Here is a 20,372-nt window from a genome sequence, read left to right as displayed (position 1 = left end):
GCTGTGTCGCGGGCCCCGCTCTCGCTCTGGCCTGTGGCTGCGCGAGAAGCACCGTCCCCATACTCCCCACCCGCGCCAGGAGCGACTCAGTGTGTCCCATCCAAGCCATTCTCAGAAGCCTCAGGAAACCATTCCCCAAGAAGTGAGAGCCAGCGGCAGATTTGTGCCAAGAGAAATCCTCCCCCCAACTGGAGAAGGTGCCTTGGGGCAGCTGCAGCTGCCTGGAGAGGGAGCCCCTAAGCCCGCACTTCGTTGGAGCCTGAGTGTGAGAGGAAGCTAATGTCAGCCGGGCTAGACACCGTTTAAAGTCTAATCCATGAAACCTTAAGCCACAGATGACACACGGGGCCTTGCAGACACCCGCAGACTCAGCACATACTCCTGCGGTAACAGACCGCGCTGGAAAACGCCTGGAGCCATGATGCATTATGTATTTTTATTATTACTTATGGCAGGAAGAGGAGATGAGGGAAAACTGGCCTGAATCTAAACAGCCTAACAATTCATCTATTTAATATTTAGCCAGTTAAGAAAGGTTGTTATCCCTGCAAGGCAGAAAGCTCTTCTTTGATTTCCCTAATAGTTTAAAAAATAATTTCTTACAAGATAATTAGAAATTCTGCCTTTGGACGCAAATTTCATAGAAAACAAGTTTAAGCCTTGAACGTGGGTACACTGTTCCTTCAGTTGAAGTCATTTATTCTGCTGATACACTTCTACAACATACTTTAAACCTGCTCAGAAAAGGTGAAATTTAGCAAAAGGATAACCCCCTCCTACCCCAAGTCTAACATGCCATTTTAAAAACAGCACAAAGGAACAAGGAAACTAAATTATTTCTTGAGCCATCATTATTTAGCGAAACACAAACATCCAAATAGAAACGATTGTTGTTCCACCAGAAGATTAGAAGTTATATTATTTCCACACAATAGGAATTTCACCTCGTGTCACCAGGGATGTAGTAGGAGTTGCATTATTTGTCAAACCAAATAGAGATGTGTGGGCCGACTTTGCTGAAATACAAAGAATTGAACCTTATCTGAAGGCGTTTTTCCAAGTGCCTCCTCCCAGAGAAGCGGGTGGAAGTAGTCCACCCCTAGCTAAAGCCACACTATTATTTACAAAAAGGTTATAAATCCTTGGAGACATTTCTTACCCATTTAGTACAAAGAACAGGAGTAAACAAGGTGTTTATACTTATGTTCCATTAATGAAACTTTTATTACTTTATATCATGGGGAATGTTTGTATTTTTTAGAAATGAACCCCCAACCACTATAAAGGAAAAAACCATGACAGTGTTTCCTAGAGAAAAGGCGTAGGTGCATGTCTCCAAAAGATCATTTCATTTTCTGCACCTTAGCTTTTTCGTAGCTCAATTCTTCTTACAACTTCTCTTGTGTCTTCTTTTTTTTTTTTTGATTGTCAGTTTCTTTTAAGTTTATTTTTTTAATACTTAACACAGAAACGTGAGCTCTGGCCTCCCCAATGTGAATGCAATCTAAAAATGTCCATTTGTGTCTACAAACGGCAAAGCAGGCTCAGTACAAAGCCCTACCCAAATCACCTCCTTCAACATTTCTAGGTTTGCATCCTCATACTTCCCCCGCTAATGTCAATAGCTGGGGTGTAATCAAGTATCCCTAGAACCAATGTATGTACTAGATTCCAAATGCAAGAAAAATAATATTTCAATGGGTTAGCCTATTTGGGGGCCTTCCACAGGGACTGTGGGAAAGACAAAGGTAGTGATCTACTTGCAGGTGTATGTGATTAACACAGATACTCTTCCAACTGAGAAATTTTTTATTCTAAATATTTGTTCAAATAGTACCAGACAATTTGAAATCAATAAACTGTGTCGAGCTGGAGGACTGTGGCTGTTGAGAAATGAATAACGGGTGTCTCTACCCATGAAGGATATTTTGCGGTCCTGATCCTTTACATCAACTACAAACACCAGCCACGGTTACAACTGTTCAAAAACTACTCTCAACTAATTCAGACCAAGGGGACTAAGGTGAAATGTGGACCCCGGGGGCCTGGGAGCGCTTTCCGAAGCTGGCTGGAGAATTCTACAAATATACACATAAATACGTTAAGACGAGGATAAATAATCAGAGAAACGAAATGACTCGCTTCAAATAATAAATACAGATTGTTGAGTCCGATGCAATCCTTACTGCACGGGAAGGAGCATATAAATTAATGTGTCCGCAACTAGGCTAGACACGGGCCAGGCCCGGAGCTCTCCAGGCTCTGGTCCCTCTGCAGAGCTCCGTTGGATCTCAGACTTACCTTCGGGACACCATTACCAGTTTAGAGTCCCTTGGTCCGCTGTATATGGCACTGTCAGGCTTACAGAGGACAATCCTTGCTGCTGATTTATGGCAAGTCACCCAAAGGAGGACGCGCCTCGAGAGGAGGCCCAGTCTCCTGTGCCTCGGCAGCTGTTGGCCCAAAACCAGGGAGGCTGCGACCCAGGCCAGGGCGAGGAGTCACCCGCTGCCCCGCGGGCCCCGTTCGCCACCCCGCCACCCGGCCACCCCTGCCACCAAAGCAAAAAAAGCAAAAGAGGTAATTGGGCCACTACTTCAGGCCGTTGGCGGCCGCTACAGATGCGTCAGTTTGGGGGCCTCGGGTAGGCGTCCCTGAGACGAGTGGTGCGCCGAAAGATCTGTGTAAGTGGGATGAGGGTCGCACGGTCCATGGTGGTGGTTGCCGGGAATCTGCGCGGCGCAACTGTAGTCCACGCTGGCCGAAGACGGGTGTGAGAGGTGGCCCAGGTTGAAGACCGGCCCGGACGCGGGCGCCATGGAATCGACGAAGTTACCGCCCACGTACACCGGGCTGCCCTGCAGGTTGGCGCTGGCAAAGCCGCTGCCGTTGCTCGCCATGGGGTGGGGCTCAAACTCGGGCGCAGCGTAACGCTTCTGCTGTGGCAGGCAGCTGCTGAGCGGCGCCGTGTAGGCGGCGAGGCCGTACATGTTGGGCTGAGATTTGGCAAACGCAGGAGGCGAGGGTGCGTCGTAGGCTAGGCCCGGCACCGGCGGCAGCTGACCCGAGTAGGCCACGTGGCCGGCAGAACCGCCGAGCGGCGGGCTGCGCTCCGGCGACTGCCCCGCTGGCGAGTGCAGGATGCCCTTGGCCTTCTGGTCCTTCTTGTACTTCATGCGCCGGTTCTGGAACCAGATCTTGATCTGGCGCTCCGTGAGGTTCAGCAGGTTGGCCATCTCCACGCGGCGTGGCCGGCACAAGTAGCGGTTGAAGTGAAATTCCTTTTCCAACTCCACCAGCTGTGCACTCGTGTAAGCGGTGCGCACCCGCTTGGACGCTGGGCCTGGCGGGCTCTTGTCTTCGCAGCTCTCTCCTGGACAGGGAGGGAGAGAGAGGGGACGCTGAGAGGGAGAGGTGGGGATACCCAGGGCTGGAAGTGCTCCCCTGGTTCCCTTCTCTCCACCCCCACCCCCCCTACCCCCACTTTAATCCTAGCTGAATTCAGGGAGGGGCGTTTGAGAGGTGAGATTCTAAGAAGGAACTCACCGGCCCCAGGCCTACTAATCAGTCGCACCTGAAACCCCCATCTGCCGTCTGAGGTTGATCCCCTCTGTCCAGCCCCTCCCCCTCCCAAAAGCAGTTGAGTTTAGTGGGAGACTAGTAGCTTCTGGCAAGGCCTCCCCTCTGTCAAAGAAGGGCCAGGCTTCTTTGAACACTCCTCCTAGCCTCTGCCGGAGGAGCAGAGGGGAGGGAACAGTCCCAGCCTGCCTTGCTTAGGGGCTGGGTCCTGGGCAAAGCACCCAGGAAGCGTAGACTGAGGGTGGAGATCTTAGCACCTCACTCCAGCCCAGCTGCACCTGAAAGCTCTGCATCAAATGCAGGGAAATGATAAACCATAAAAATACTGCCCCGGGGTTTAGAGGATCTAAGGCTAGGCTGGGAACATTTTGAGTATTGCAGTGCTAGTACCAGCAGCCTCAACACTGGTTTCCCCTACCCCTGCCACCTCTCAGCAGCTTGTCCACTCCCTCACTGGGAAGACAAATGGATTTCTCCTGGGAGGGAGGGCCTGTGCCTGCTTCTGGGAAGGAGGGGCAGGAGAAGGAGCTTACAGGCTGGCAGATACTTTCTCCCTGGGAGCAGCAGCCCCAGAGAGCAGCAGGCAAACCAGAGACCTGATAACAAGTTAGCTACATCCCAGGCTCAAAGTGGCTCTGAACCTGCAAGCAAGTTCATCTACCTGAAGATAAACCACATCAGAGAACACAGGTCAGAAAATTTCAGGAACCAAGCAGGCTGAGAAGAGAGAGGGGCAGCAGGCCTCAGAGCTCCTGTCCCCTGCCCATCTTCTTCCACATACCCTAAACAGACCTACAGAAGATCTTCTTAACTCTAGGGTCTCCCTTTCCAGGGAAAGAAACACAAGGCTGCTCCTCTGTCAGAGCATATCCTTTTCTAGGATATGACTCTTCCTATTATGGATTTGCTAGGATGGGGAGAATTAGGCTGGGGGTAAAGCAGTTAGCATGGTTCTTAACATAGCACTCCATAGACTTTAGTTTTTTTAATTTAAGAGACTAGGAATTCATGTGATATGGACTACATTACCACCCAGGCTTGGGGAATCATACCTGTCTTCAAGTTTTGAAAAGTATTGGATGGAAAAAGGAGCTGAGTTATGACTAGCAGCCCAGGAAAGCAGTTATTAGGTCAGTATAAGGAAGAGGTGTCTATTAATAACTATGAGACTTGCCCAGCAGTGGTACCAAAAGCCTGGAATGGAAGTGAGTCCCCTGTCACTGTAAGGGTATGACCTTCAATCAGGGACACTAAAAAGAAGGAACATTTCTGTGTCAGTAGGAATTAAGACATATGGCCTCCAATGCTGCATTTCCAGCCTGAGTATCTTAGTTCCTAAGTGAGCTAGCTTCTTAGGGTCAGTGTGGAGGGGACTTAGTCCAGGGGTTAGCTTTCTCAGAGAGCTACCTGCAGTGGCACAGCTGTTCTTCTGCTTGGAGTTCTGCCGGGACTCTTTCATCCAGGGGAAGATCTGCTTGCTGATGGTGGCTGAAGAGCCAGAAGCATTGGGACCACCCTTGGCCTTCTTGGCAGGCACACCACCTCCAGGATTGGTGGGTGAGGATGGGGGCAAGGTCGGTGGTGGAGGAGGGGGCTGTGGTGGTTGTTGCTCTGAGTTCAGACCAGGAGGCTGGCTGCCACCACCCCCACCCTGGCTGTTCCCAGTGCCAGGCCTCATGCAGCTGCCATTGAGTTCGGCCCCCTTGTGGGATGGTGCTCGCAGAGGTGCAGAGCTCTGAATGGAGCAGGCAGAACCTGGGTAATCAGTGTCCAGGGAGTTGGCAGCAGCAGGGGGTGGATAAGGCTGGTGGGGGGCACTGTAGCCATAAGTGTCAGTGGCTTTGCTGTAACCATAGCCTCCAAAGAGTCCTGGGTTTTCATAGTAAGCAGCCTTCTGCATCGTGCACTCAGGAAGCTCCAGGGCCTGCTGACCCTGCTCAAATAACATTGACCAACACTGTCTCCTTCACTGCCACCTCCAATGTCTGCCAAATCCTGAGAGAGCTGGGGCAGCCCCAGGCTCCTGTAGACCTGCAGAGAAGAAAAGTGAGAGGCCCCAGCAGGACTGTCATTGGCAAGACCAATCAATATAGAGGGACTAGCTTAGGCTCTCTGCTTTTCACCCACTTAATAGTGGGGGATCTGGAATTTTATGAAGTTCCACTTATTTGATCCCTTGGAAAAGTCAGAAGGTATTTCTTATAAACATAAGAAACGGCCTTTCCTTCTCTTTAGCTACATCCAAGGAAAGGGACCTTTCTTTCTTTCTTTCTTTCTTTCTTTCTTTCTTTCTTTCTTTCTTTCTTTCTTTCTTTCCTTTTCTTTCTTTCTTTTCTTTCTTTCTTTCTTTCTTTCTTTCTTTCTTTCTTTCTTTCTTTCTCTTTTCTTTCTTCCTTTCTTTCATTATTTTTTCAGATACAATTGTCTTTCTCTAAGAGTGTAAATTTAGCGTTTGAAACTGCATGAAAAAGCACTTACGGCCTTATACATTTTAATGGCTGATTCTCCCACTTGACTTTGAGCTCCTTGCAGGCAGGGACTGTGTCTTATTTATTTATATATTCCTAACATCTAGCCCAGGGCCCCAGATGTAGTAAGTGCAATAAATGCTTATTGAATAAATGGATCAATTAACCATGGGGTCATCTCAGGGTTTTGATGGACAAAAGAAAGCCATATAACCCACTCAGAATAGCCAGAACTCTCAAAAAGAGTATCTCCCCCACCTGGTTTCAGAATCCCAGCATCCTTCATGAAGACCCAGATAGTCCACTTTCTGGTGACAGGGTGAGAATCGGCCCAGTTAGCTCTGTGGGTCAGCACTGTGAAATCCACTAGGAGATAAAAACCAAGAAGAGGACTTAAAGGCACCCAGACTTATTTTGAAGCTAGAAAATGTTTATTCTCTTTCATCTACATTTTTCTAGACAACAACTTTGTCCTCCAAATGAATGCCAGTGAAAATGGGTGAAGAGATTGAGAATTTGAAATGCGTGGAGCATGGATAAATGGAGAATGCTTTATAACTATTATTTTTTATCCTGCATCTATTGTATAGATATTATTATTGACCTCCGCTCTGGATCATTCATTCTACTACCACCATCCAACTCACAACCAGGGAGAGAGCCTCTTTTGGCAAAATGAATGGACCCAGAATTAGAAAGAGGAAAAAAAAAAAAAAGACTTAAGAAAAATTCTACCCCTTTTGTGTCCTCTGACTCTTGATGGAGCTTTCCCTTCTCACCCATCCACCCTTTCTCCTGAAAGGTTCCTAAGGAGTTAAAGTATAACTGATACTATTCAGCCACTTTTGTCTGCTGGATAAAGAAAACTCATTGGTCAGCTCCTTGGCCTTAATTCTTGATCTCTCCTTTCAGGCAACTTTTCTTCCTCACAACTCCCTGGCTTACATCATGGTCATCAGAATGGACCACATTATCTAGACAACTTATGTGGCCTAATGGACCTGACCACTAGTACCAAAATCACTTCTCCAGTCACTCATTTCCCATCCACTTCACCAAAAAGCCTAGCTACATTTTTTAAAAATTATTCAGCCCTAGCCAGGTGGCTCAGTTGATTGGAGCATTGCTCCCCACACACACTCCTAAAGGTTGCAGGTTCAATTCCTGGTCAGAACACATACCTAGGTTGCAGGTTTGATCCCCAGTTGGGGCATGTGTGGGAGGCAACTGATTGATGTTTCTTTCTCACCTTTCCTCTTTCAGTAAAGTCAATAAAAACATATCCTTGGGTGAGGATTTTAAAAGTAATTAAAAAATAAATAAATAATTACTTATATTAGCCTTTGTTTGGTAGTAGTATTGCCATTTTTGTTTTAAAATATAAGTGACTATGCCATTTATCTTGATAAAAGGCCCTTCTCAGTGGGATAATAGAATATTAGGATATTATATTTTAGGAATTATTTCTACAATTGTTATTAAATGTAGGCAATTAGGATATCTACTCAATAAAGTTGGTCTCAATCTTTCTTTCAATTCACTTCATACATTCTCTGACTCATAAAGTTTCTGAATGTCAAATGGACAGCTACCTCTTTATCCTATGACTAATATTTTTATGTCTCCAGGCAAATGCACCAGGTACTGTGAGTTTGCTTAAGTTTCTGTACTTTTCTGGGTTCCTGCTTCCAGTTTTAAACTTTGGGCCCTCTGGATGTCAAAATAGTCACATTTGACACTGAGACCACCAGAACTCATTGCTGCTTCTGTCATTCCACTTACAACAATGCAAGCAAAACATCCCCCTCTTGCCTCCCAGGTAAATCAAGTTATCTTGATAGGTGAACCAGACACATTAAAACAGCTGCCTTAGGAACTGACCAGGTCTTTGAAACAAATGGCTTTACATATGTATTTGTTTCTATGGCATATTCCTAGAAAACACGCTGTGTACAGATGTCAAAAGTGCAAATAGTGGGCAGCTTTGTGAGTAACCACAGAGTCTGTTCTCTGTTTTCATTGTATTAAGGAATTTCAAGGCACACACAATGGTGATTCCCTACCCCAATGTCCATTTCCCCGGAAGCCATGGCTGAAGCCCTCGCCTAAATGGGAAGGACTTTGCTGCCTCCCCAGACCCCCCCAAAATACACAGTGCCCTAAAGAAGCCACCTCTCCTAAAACAGAACCTGAGAATATTGTTACAAAACTGGTTTTTTAAAAAAATCTAAAATAAAAAAGAGCTTATTTCTTTCCAGAAATCCCTACTCCTTGTGAACTCTGCCTGAACCTAAAAAGCAGGAATGGGTCATAAATCACTTGGACAATGGTCAACTGTTCAGTGGCTCATCTTTTCGATCACCACCCCCCCACCCCCTTTCTTTAAGGCTTTCTTTTCTCACCCTTTGGTACCTCCGCTCATTTGGGCTCTGGGACCCAAATGCCTCGGGGTGAAGACAAGCCCCTGGGGGGGGGAGGGGCAGTCTTCCAAGTCCTCAGCAGACCTTTCCTCACACTCCTCCTCCCCTCCATGCCCCAGACTAAGGAAGCGGCGCGGCAGCCTCCCCAGAACCCTGCCGGCGCCATCCCCGGCCCCTCCTGGGGAAGGGGCGCCAAACGGGGGTCTGGCTCATCCCTTCTCGAGGTCCCGAAAAGTTGACGGAAGGAAAGCTGCCTCTGAGCGACCACCGCCGGCTCCCCAGGCGGCGTTTGCCCGCCGCACCCACCGCGCCTCCGAAACAGCTGAATCCAGATACTTGCTCACTGCACTTAATTCTGCCTAGGATCAATACCTAATATGATACCGAATAAATAAAAGGCGCTCACAGCGGCCAGGGGACGGGGTTATTAAGCAGCTGGAGCTCTCACGGTGCATATCAATGCACCTGTCATTGCGGTTTGTAACAAAATTTATGACTTCGAGCACGGCGGCAGTAAACGCTTCAGTAAGGAATGAAAAGAAAAACACTTCCCCAGGCCCGGCACTTTTCAGAAGTGCAAAACGGACTCAACGTAGGAGGAAGAGCAGCAAAAGAATGCCCTACTCCGCACTTTTCCCGAGCCCGCGCCCCCGGAGCAGGGGGATTATATAAAGTGGCCGGTGCCGCCTCTTGGAGCAGCTCTGCTGGGCGGCCAGACACGGGAAGGGACGCGCGCAGCATCGCCGGGGCTGAAGACCTGCTGCCCGCCCCGGCCTGGGGACGCCAGAAGGCTCGCCGGCTGGTCGCGCGGAGACCGGCCCAGCGCTTGCCTGCCCGCGGCGGCCGTGGAAAGGGCGAGGAGCTTGGGGAGGAAACGGGCGGCCGTCTCCGGGCTGTGACTAGTGCTCAGTGGTCGTAAATCACAGACGGGTAGAGTCGGATCGTGCAAGTTGAAAGAGAAGGGGAAGGCGATGGTATGCTGGTTGCTTTCTGTTAGTCTCAAATTTTTTCTAAGGTTCGTTCGAGTTGCCCTCAGCTCCTCTCCCTGTTTTGCCTAAACCAGGGCCTTGGAAGCCCACAGATCTCTTTCCCGTAGACACGACTCTTGCTGAGTAACCCCGTTAATTCACTGGAAGCGAGCGATGTTTCTTCCCTCCTGTTGGCTTTGCTACTTCGGGATTTTGTAACTACTTCTTTTAGGGTTTGCTCAGAAGGAAATATGTTTATCTCAAAGATTTCTGCCCAGTTCTCCTGATCTCTCAGCCTGAGCCTCCTTTGCCCTATGGGGAACCCTGGATGGGCCTTCTAAACCACTCTTATTTAGCCCAGATAACTCAGTACGTAATACACCCTGCATTTAAGGCACTGGGCTCCCCAGTAAAGCGCCATAAATTTGAAAGCGGATGATCAGTTATCATGTAAAGGCGGCAGTTCACACTGAGGTGATCCATTTCAAAGCGGCCCTTTGTTTATGTCTTGATGTATGAATCCTGAGATGGCTACCTTGAGGTGCAGGACAGATGAAAATGTAGTGGAAATTATTTTTTTTAAATGTCACTCACCACAATTGTGTGTATGAGTGTGCATGTATATGGTGTTTCTCGAATTTTGTCTCTAACTCTTTGTAGGCTCTTCGGGTTCCTTTTGATATTCTGTTCAGGTGGATCTGGAACAAAAAGGAAACTCTAAGTGGCAGCTGGTTCTTACAAACACAAGTCGAGAGGCTTTACTCCCTTTAAGGGTGTCATAATCGATGTGAATATTGTAAAATGTGACTGCAGCCATTCAGGGTACCTTCTCTCAAGCAGAAAAGAGACTGGTGGTTCCTGGGGAGCACGCAGCCTTTAACACCAAAATCCTTGGCTGATTGGAAGAAGGGGGAGTCGGACCTGAGGGAAGGATCACACCCTTGGCCAGGGGGTGGGCCAAGTGTGTCAGAGGTGCAGGAAAACCAGTCCCTCTCCTGCTCCAACCAAGCTCTAAGTGCTCCAGGTTCTCCAATCCTCCACATCAAGTCTACCCTTCTAAGAGCAGAAAATGGGACCGTGAAGAATTAGAGTGGGAGGGAGGCTACAGCACAGCACCAGCAAAGGACAGTAAATTATATACACAGGCCTAGGTGAGTGTCCATCAATGGCTGCCCAGGCAGCCCCAGTAAAGTGGGAACTGGGCACTATTTCCCGGTTTGTACATTGTATATTGATGGTTTCCCTGAGTTTATTTTATGCCAGGAAGTACCTACCACACTCCTGACCTGGGTTGCCCACACACCTGTTTAGGGATCAAACCACCTAAGAAACAAACATCCCTTACACCTTTACCCCAAAACAGATCGAGCTGCTCTACACTGCCGACGCTCAATGGGTACCTGCCCCTCAGGTTAAAGTAGATACACAATCCCCTCTCTTGCATCTGTCCTGTGCAATTTGTAGACTCAGTAGTTTGCAAACACTAAACCAAGCTGGGAAAGCCCCACACAAAGCGTTCCAGACCCTTTTAAAGACCAGAGCGAGCAGCCATAAGCCTTTGAAGTGACCTTTGGCTCACGCAGCAATAACTCACCCTTAATGAACACCCAACGGAAGCGCCTCGGAGAGATCCTGGCCCAGTAGAGATCCTAACATCACGCCTTGACTTCAGCTTCCCAGCCGCCTGGATCCAGGGGGGTCCACTCTGTTGGGCCAGCCCCAAGGGCTTCTGGATGAGGTGCGATGTACTCAGGCCCACCGACCAGACCGGCAAATCCTGAAGCTGCTCTATATGATACATTCACGTGGACGGACGTCAACTTTTGCCTCTTGATTTTATTTATTTATTTATGAGAAAAGCGTTCCTTAAAAGTAGGACCTTCCCCCTCAGAAGAAAGGCTAAATTGGGAAACCACCCAGAGCCACAATCCCTGATCCCCGGATGCAGGTATCTAGATTTTGTTTTCTCAGCTGCGGAGGAACAGGGTAAGTTTGCAACTGGGCATTCGGGGTGCTCTGTGCGCTCTGGGTGCTAGAGGCTTGGGGAAAGAAAAGAGGACCCTAAGGTAGCCAAAGGTGGGTCTCCCAGAGTCTCCACCACCACCTTCTCCCGGGCTCCCTCCCCAACCCACCCAGCATCCAGTACTGGTGGACTTCAGCTTCTTGTTTGTCCAGAATCGGAGGCTTAACCTAGCTGGCTCTGGTCCACCAGCTCAAATACCCTTTCCACAGCCAGAAACTGGGGGAGCAGGAGGAAAACTTGTCTGAGAGCTGTCAAAGAGGAGCTAGTCCTGGGCAGGCCCACCCTATACCTCATCCCCACCAGTCCCCGGGGAAAAGTCTTTAGGATAGGGAGCCTTTAGTATAGGGTGCAGATTATTGGAATTTTGGGGAAGTTATGAGTACTCCGTGGGGCCAAATGAAATGCTGCTCATAGTAATTGGATTCAACTAAGTTGGCAGGCGCACAATTCCAAGGCAGCAAGTGAAGAAAATTATCCAGCAACTTTAGGTTCTGATGAAACCAACCACAGGCGATTGACAAAACAACTTCACTGCTCTCATTTGATGGCAACTCCCCTGGAAGTCTGTCTGTCTCACACTGGTGCCCAGTCCCAACCTAGGCTAGGGGAGTGCTCCTTGTTTTCTGGGTTTTTTCCCCATAAAGGCCCACTCTGACCCAACCCTGAGGCACTCTCTTGAGCGTGGAGCCCTTTACTCAGACTCAGGTTGCTCCTCACTCAGGCTTTGGTCCCTGCAAAGGGGATGGATTGTTCTGTCCTCCCCATGCCAGTAGCCACAGGACATAGTAAAAGAATGGATGGGATGCTGGAATAAAAATACAATTTAGCTTTCATTCCTGATTCTTTGGGGAGAACAACCCAGAAGCCATAAACCTTTCTCTGCCACTCTTGCAGTCAAAACCCTAGATTAGTGAGGGGGAGTGTGGAGAAGCCTCCCAAACTCTTCTGGGTAGTTTGGGGGTTCTCTTGAATTTGCGGAGGGAATCTCGAATGGAACTTCAACCTTCCAAGAAAAAAAATTAAGCCAAGAGCAAGAGATAAAGGTCTGTGTATGTGGAACTAGCTCCCAGAACAATGCAGGGAGCTGGCTGGCCACAGAGTTTATTTTAAATACATATAAATCAACCTGCCTGCGCCCAGCCGGGCAGCCCAAGACACTGAATTAATATGATGCTCCATCTTACTTTGGCAGTGACAGTGTAAAAAAAAAGTTTCTTTTAATTCATTTTCAGCCCGTTCTCATAACTACACATTTACCCCCCAAATACTTCCTCCAACCCCCAACCCCCTCACTGACTTCTCAAACTGCCACCTTCCTCTCCCCACCCAATGCCACCAGCCACCCTCCAAATCTGGCAAGGTAGTGTGTCCTCCTAACCTTTGGGTAGGCGGGGAGCATTCCCACAAAGTGAGCCTTGTTACGATTAATCACCGTCCTCGATGTATATGTAGAAATGTATCTAGGTCTACGCAGGCTGCCTCAACAATTGGCAATAATCAAGATCACAGATTACACAAAATAAATCATATTTAGTATCCCACTCAGGGCAGCAAGCAGCCCCCTACCCAAAGATTTCCATTTTGTCATGCAATTGCTTACCTGGATCCCAATTTATCATAAACCCGGTGTCCTCGGCCTCAGAGTGGGCGCCAGTGGGGGGCAGAGCTAGCCTTCCCCCTTTGTCTGCAGACAACACTGTCCCAACCCTGGTCTTGCGTGCTCGCTGACGCGGCCATATACCCGAGCACACGGAATTCCCGGTAGAACGGAACCAGGCTGAGGTTCAACTACCAATAAACGCAGGAGGAACGAGTTTCTAGTCCCCAGGCTGGCTTTGCCTGCTCTGCGCGCCCATCGGTCCACCCGCCTGCCTGTCGGCTCGCAGGGCCAGAGCGGTGGCTGCCCGTGCCCCCACCCACTCCTGGGTTCCTGCCCAGCCCTCCCAGGACCCCCAGAGCTCGGGGGTTCGTTCTGCTTTTGGAATACGGTCCTTTCTGGACTTGGAGAGAGCCCCGGAAACCCCCTCATAGTCAGGAAATACAGACGCTGCCTTCAAAAGCGAGCATATTTGTTCACGTGACCCCAGGGGGAGATTGTACTGATTGAGAGTGAAACTTTTACACCATCCAGCCCCCAGAGCGCAGCCAGGCCTGGCAGCTGGGAGGATGGGCAGGAGGCGTGGGATCCAGGCCCCTTACCGGGGCAGACACTAGTCGGTATGAGGGTAAAGGAAAGTCCTCAACTGGCTGCTCGGGACAAGACCTAGTTCCAGCCAGGCCTTCAGCAGTGGATTTGGGGCGCTGGGAGTCTCTCCTCCTACGACTTCTGACCCTGGCCTGGCCTTCCTTGAGACTGGTCCTGGGACGTAAATTCTAGAGGCTGCCTGTCTTAGAGGCTTCTCCGCAGGCGGCTCTGGAACATCAGATGCTCAGGGTTTTCTTGGCTCCCCGTCTGCACCCAGTTCCCCTGCATCCTCACTCATCTGGGCAAGGTGCTGCTGAGGCTGACTCACCACTCTCCCTTTCCCAGGGTGAGGCAATTACATTACAGCACAGCGCAGTCTCCCATCCCAAGGTTGGAGCCTCCAGCTCACAGACCAGGCCGGTTACCCCACCATAACTATCACATCACCTCTGCTCGGGGACTTGGCTCCGCCCGCCATGCGGCAGATGAGATGCCACTATGGGAGCCAGAACAGGAGCGCATATACAGCCGGCCAGGACCCGGAGCAGTTCCAGAGTGGTTCCCCCTCTCTGCACCTTGCTAACTCCATCCAGGGTCCTGCGTGGCCTGGAGCAGCCGAGATGCCAAGCTGCTGTTTGCGGTGACCTGTGAGCCTCTGGATCTGGGCAGGGCCCACGGATCCTGCAGGCTGTGCTTGCATGGCTGTGCCTGCATGGCCGTGCCTTCCCGCTTCCTGCGGCACCTTTAAGAAGGCGCAAGCCAGGTTTATCTGGGGGAGGAGGGAACTTATGTTTTAGAAATACTAAATCAAGACAGGTCCCCAGCACCCTTTGAGTGGTCAGGTAAAATTCACGGTAACAATTCTGCATGTGGTCAGAAGAGTTAAGCTCCCCGCAGTGTGCTCTGGGCAGCCCGAGCCTGCGGCTGGCCCTCCAGTGAGCCACGACACTTCACCCCGCCCGCCTGCACCCCGGAATCCCACACCATCCAGGGGTCTCCACGCTTTTCCCTGAAGTCTGGCTTTCACAGCCAGCGCTGATTCTCAGCGGCAATGGGCACGGAGCAGATGCCCCGTCGTAGCTTGCAAGGTCTCCGAAGGGCGAATGTGCTCTGCAGCCACAAAGAGCCAGGGGGGAAGGGGGTGAGGTTCTCCGCATCCCCATTCCAGAGGCCTGGTAAAGTCCCAGGGAGCAGATCGAGGCTCGAGCCCCCAGACCTGTCAGAGGACCCCTTCTTTTGTTCACCTGGCCAGGCCTGGCTGGAGGCCCACTCGGGAAGCCTCATGAAGCTGGACCATGGGTGCCCCATTCCACCCTCGCCAGGAGGACCCCGCCCCCTAGCCTCCCACCCGGGTCGAGCAGCCAGCCCTCAGCAAGTGTTAATCTCCAGCCAAAGAGGGGAGCCCCTTTGCAGGAATTTGTCTCTAGTAAAGGATCTAAGCCTTCTTCAATCGGAGCATATGTTCATAGAGCAATAAACCGGAAAGATTTACAGTCCTCGCCCGGCCCCCAACAGCCTCGCACCCTTTCAGGAATTACTTACGATGATTTATCACACCAACCCGGGCAATTGTCACACTGATAAAATAGCCCTGGCCGGTACCCGCCAAGCCCGGGCCTTGGGAGGCTGTTGGCTGCCAGGCTGCCAGCAGGGCTAGGGAGGCTTTTTAATTTTTTTCTGTGGGTTCCTCTCCGGGCCTCCAGGAGATGTGGAGGTGGGTTGGAGTGGGTGGGGTTGGGGGTGGGAGGGGAGCCAATTCTCATTGAGAAAAAGGCGAGCAACTCAGAGAAAGCACCGGGAATCTGAGCTAGAGTCGCTTGCAAAGCACATAAACATTTGTCATCTTTGAATAATTGAATTAATGTGTTATTGTTTGAATGTATAATTCATAACGGAGGAAACTTTGTCTCTGTCTGGTGGGGAAACATGTACACACCAAAAAAAAGAAATCAGAAGACACACAATCCCCAAACCACCACCAAGAGCAGAAATCATCCTCAAAGCCAAGCGAGGGAAGGTGCATAAAGAGGCTCTCCTCCCTGGCATGCCCGTGGGAGCTGCGAGCTAGAGGAGAAGAATGCCTCCCCCTTGCCCCCAGTCCAGATCTCTGGCAAGATGGGGATGGGCTGGGGTGGGATGGGAGCAGAGTGGGTCTGGGACCCATCCCTGAAAAAAGGCTAAAAAGGGAGCAATCGAGAGATACAGCCTTTGCAGGTCGCTCTGGCCTCTCTTTCATATCCCTTCTGTCAGGTTACCCCTAGACCCAGGGTCTCTCACTACGGAGGCAAGGACTTCTTTCCCCTGCCTTTATTTTGGATCATACCCCAGAATTAAAAATATAAAAATAAAGGGGAAGAAGGGGAAACTCCCTGCTGGGATGGCAGAAGCAGCAGAACTTGTGTGGGAAGGGAGGGGAATGGGAGAAGCAACTCGGAAATCATTATCTGTTGGTTAAAACCTGCCTGGGGTAAAATTTCAACTCTATTTTATAGCCTCCTATTATGACGCAAAGAAAAATTTACGACCCTCGCTTGAAAAGAGGGCTGGGGCCTTTTCTTGCCGATTTAAGAATAGGCGGCAGATGCCATGACAGCGACCATTGTTCCGGGTAGACAGACATAGGCTACCGGGCAACCTCGGCCAGCGTGCGCCAGGCGCGTCCCCCAGCTAGGCGGTTTTTACAACTCCTGTTGTCTCCGAGCAGCCCGCGCGCACCCTCGCCCCCTTGTCCTCTCTCTCTCACGCGCGCACACACACACACACTCGGCCGCACTCAGTAATTTTTCATAAGTGCAAAGCTTTGCTGAACCAAAGGTCACCATCCAAGCCACTAACAACTTCTCGCCTGCACGCGGTTCCAAATCAGGAAGCAAAAGGAACTATTTGTCAGCGGCCCTGACAGCTAAATTCATTAAGGATTTAAATCTGAAGAAATAAAAGTCGCCAAAATATTTACCTGCCGGCTGCACTCCCGCGCGCGCCGTGTGGGGGGCCCCCCTGGGCGGGTGATATTCTTGGGATCCCTGCACTTTCCAAGTCGAAGAGAGCCCTTTGCGTGGCAGATTAATGACGACTCCGTGTTTCTTAAGGGACGTGCTGAATTAATTATTTCGCCAATCACGTGGTCGGGACTTGTAGAAATCTATTCTTATCATCTTCCTCGCACTTTGAAAATTCTCCGGGTTATGAAAGGCCCTCCCCCAGCTGCCAGCGAGCCGGGGCCGCCAGCCCGGCGAGGGGGGCAGGGAGGGCTCCCCAACATGGCGGGCGGGCGGGCGGGAAACGCTGTCTGCCTGCCGAGGGGCCGATTTACTGTACTGTACTCAAGCGGGCTGGGCTATGCACTCGCTCTCTCCTCATTCCAGCCAGTGATTCAGTACACACAGCCTATTGATGTATTGGTGGGCACAGGAGGAGCCATTAGCCAGAAGACAGGCAAAGGACAATCATAAAATTTGTCTGAATATTTGAACTTCTCTCTACGCACTTATAAATACACATGTCCACGCGTCTGAGATGAGCGCTTCCATATATTAAGGACACATGTCTGATTTTACGCATTCTGCTCATTTCCTGTCTTGAGCAAGGCCCTCCCACCCCATCTACTTTGGAACTCCTGTCTTGGCCCCTCTTCAAGGCGAGGCCAAAACGTGGAAAAGACCTCGCGATAAAAATAGCGCACACCACTTTTTATAGTGGGGATGTTTATTGTCGTCTGGAGGGCAAAGTGGGCTCTGGGGGATGGAGAGGCAGGTGCTGAAGGCCCAAGTGGGGCTAAGCAGCACAGAAGAAGTAGGAGCCCAAGACTGGAGGCCAGAGGGGTCAGGTCAGAGCAGCCAACCGCCAGTCCCAGCTTCACCCAGAACCCTGCACTCAGTACACCCTCCCTTAGAGTTGGGAGGTGGGGCGATCTCTCAAGCACCAGTCTCAGAGGCTGAAGGGGCCTGAGGCTGACTGGAGCCACGCAGAAAGCCATCCTGAATCCTCCTTTTAGGCCAGTAACTTATTTCCTTTCAAAAATAATGCCCACCACCCAGCAGCCTGAATTCAATCCTAGGCTTCCTAATGCTCACAAAATATGGTGGCCAAATTGGGAGTATGTATGTATGGGGAGGATGTAATGATAGAATAGCTAAGCCTTACACAGCTTAAACATCATATGCCAGGCACATTGCAGAAAATAAAAAATAGTTTATATTGAATGTTAACTTTCAGAAGACTTAATGAAGAATGCTTTGTGGAGGCACCAAACAGGAGGTAGATTTTGCTATACTTTTTATTATTTCAAATATAGATCAATGAATTACACCAAAACTACAAGCAACGATTAGTATAAATAATACTTTAATCAGTGGCAGCAGTACATTGGTCAATTCTATTTTAAAAGTATCTTGTGTGAAACAGACACCATGAGCTGACTGACAATGTCATCTCCCAACAAAAGACTGCAATGGACAAAGTGAGATGGAGTCTGAGGAGCAATGTCCTCAGCAAACACTTAATTCCCCCTAGTCACAACCCCAATACAGCTTTTAAAAAAACACCACCACCAAAACAAACACTTCTGGCTCATATCTGGGGGAACAAAGTAGAAACAAATAAAAGCAAATGGGCACTGAGCCTGTCCACATCTAGCTTTCTCCAGAGCATGTTCCCAGAAGGAAACATTTCCTTCCCCAGCCCTAGGTGGCTGGGGGGACCCTGCTTCCTCCCTGCCCGACTCCTGTAGGCCCAAATGGACGGTGGGGTCCAGTTGGGACCCCAGGATCTTGAGCTGCCCTCTTGGCCATCCAGGCTGCATTAACATTTCAAAAGACAATCCCTGGAAGCTGAGAAGGAGAGCTGAGGACTTATAAACAAAGAAGTAGTTTCTCTGATTAAATTACTTTCCTAAGTAACGGGGATATATTTGAGCATGAGCTTGGATTTTCTTCATCAAAACATGCCTCTTGGCTTTCTACTGGGGCAGGGGTAAAGCCAGTTAAGTAATTTTGGCATTTTGTCTAAAGCTAGGGTAAGTGATCTGAACTTTCTGGAAGGGGAAAATCTATATAATAATCTCTATAATATACAGGTGTTGGCAAAAGTAGGTTTATAGTTGTGAGTACATGAAACACAGACTTTATTCTTGTATTATTATTTATTAATTATTGTATTATTCATTTGTATTACAACTGTAAACATACTTTTTCCCATGCCTGTATATGTAGTTGGATGCTTTGAAAATACATACTTTTCTCCCCTCCTAAGGAAAAGTTAAATGTATTCACAGATTTGGGTTTAAGGAAAGAATCTTAGCAACTTTTCAACTTGCCTGAGGATAGCGGCTCTTTTCAAATACTACATCCAAAGACTGCTCTCCATGTTAGAGGGGAAAAAAAGAAGAGAAGGGTAGTTAAGAGTCCAAAAGGTTAAGGGTTTAGAGGTCAGTCCTCCCGGCTGAAATACAGCTAATCGAATAGAAAATTTGTCCTCTGGATGAACCTGATTCTGTAATTTAGCCCCGAACTTCAGTAAAATACCTTTTCAGCTTCTCAACGTGAGGGCGTCAGAAAAAAGACATCTTGACTATGTATGAACTCTGTGCTTTTTGTCATAGAAACAATGATGTGAATAATGCAGGAATATCCATCTTTAATATCCCGACGTGCTGATATTCAAGTATTGCCATGTGCAAGTCTGAGAGCCAGGCTCACCCCAAGGAGGAACAAAGAGCTGTCCCCAGGGTCTAATACAAAAGACCAAGGCTTGGAAGATACTTTAGAGAAGTGGAATTTCAGCCTAGGGACTCCACTGAATACCTGCCCTCAGCTCTCAGGAGACACCCAACCAAAGAACACGGCTGCAGAGCTGCAGAGAAAAGTCTTTTCTTTCCCCTACACTTAAATGTATTTTTTAAATTACCACTGAAACCTTCTAAAGTGTTCTGAAGCATTGAAAAAATAACCCCAATTCTGACTTTCCTTCAAGCTCACCCTTTCCCCCTCCTCCCTTTTATCACTTTTCAATAGCTACAACCTGGGGTTTCTTTTTGGAGCCTGAGGCTTTGGGGTTTAAACTTTCGAAGCCTTGTTTCATTTAAGTATAAGAACTCTGGTCATTACTTTTGATTCTTCCTCCCTTATCCCTAAGGGTCAGCATTTTAGAAAAATGAGCTTTGACCCCTTTCCAGGCAAGGCATAAGAAAAATGAGTAAAGAACATCTTTCCTGTTGTTTGAGAGTTATTGTTTTAAAACACTATTTTCATGGCAAGGAAGAGGGCCTGAAAACTTTTGGACTTCTACAATTTCTGCTTCTAACTAATGGGTTGAAAAAACTTAAGATTTGTTTTAAAAATAAAAACCTCAGGGGAAAACCCCCAAGATCAACTTTTGTGGACTCCTAGTTTCAATTAATTTTTTCCTTTCTTTTTTAAAGTAAGATTTCCTCTACTTTCCATTTTCTCCCCCCACCCCCTACTGAACACCTCCTCTCCCATATAGGCCATACACCAATTCCTATAAAATACTACTATATGGGCTATTTTGGGCATTTGGAATTCAGTTGGAACAGAAAATTCAGTCATGATCTAATGACCCAGAACATAGAGGTTTTGTTTTCTTTCCCTGGAAGAAAAATGTTGAACCATTTGTTTCTTTCTTTTTTTTTTCCTCTTTCCTTTAATCACTCAGAACTGGTTGTAGCGCAGTGCTGAAAAAAGCACATGTGGAAATATATTTTCAAGAACT

At 48.8% G+C, this 20,372-nt stretch overlaps 1 protein-coding gene across 2 annotated transcripts; it reads right to left on the bottom strand.

Annotated features, from left to right (window-relative positions):
- Positions 1–1,791: 1,791 nt before the first annotated feature.
- HOXD3 (homeobox D3) lies at positions 1,792–6,409 on the bottom strand. Of its 2 annotated transcripts, XM_090280951.1 has the most exons (3): positions 6,306–6,409; positions 4,987–5,610; positions 1,792–3,373 (listed from the first exon to the last, which is right to left on the bottom strand). In XM_090280951.1, exons 2-3 carry the CDS (start codon positions 5,525–5,527, stop codon positions 2,616–2,618), a joined length of 1,299 nt encoding a protein of 432 aa, XP_090137077.1. In that variant the 5' UTR covers positions 5,528–5,610; positions 6,306–6,409; the 3' UTR covers positions 1,792–2,615. The 2 variants fall into 2 exon arrangements, with proteins under 2 accessions (XP_090137077.1, XP_090137085.1); XM_090280959.1 differs by lacking the exon at positions 6,306–6,409 and having other exon boundaries at positions 4,987–5,759.
- Positions 6,410–20,372: the final 13,963 nt, after the last annotated feature.

The sequence above is a fragment of the Furipterus horrens genome, unplaced genomic scaffold (genome assembly GCF_987537825.1).
Source record: "Furipterus horrens unplaced genomic scaffold, mFurHor1.1.pri manual_scaffold_1, whole genome shotgun sequence".
Taxonomy (NCBI): domain Eukaryota; kingdom Metazoa; phylum Chordata; class Mammalia; order Chiroptera; family Furipteridae; genus Furipterus; species Furipterus horrens.
Note: the sequence above shows the minus strand (reverse complement) of the source record. Positions and strands in the feature narration are given on the sequence as shown.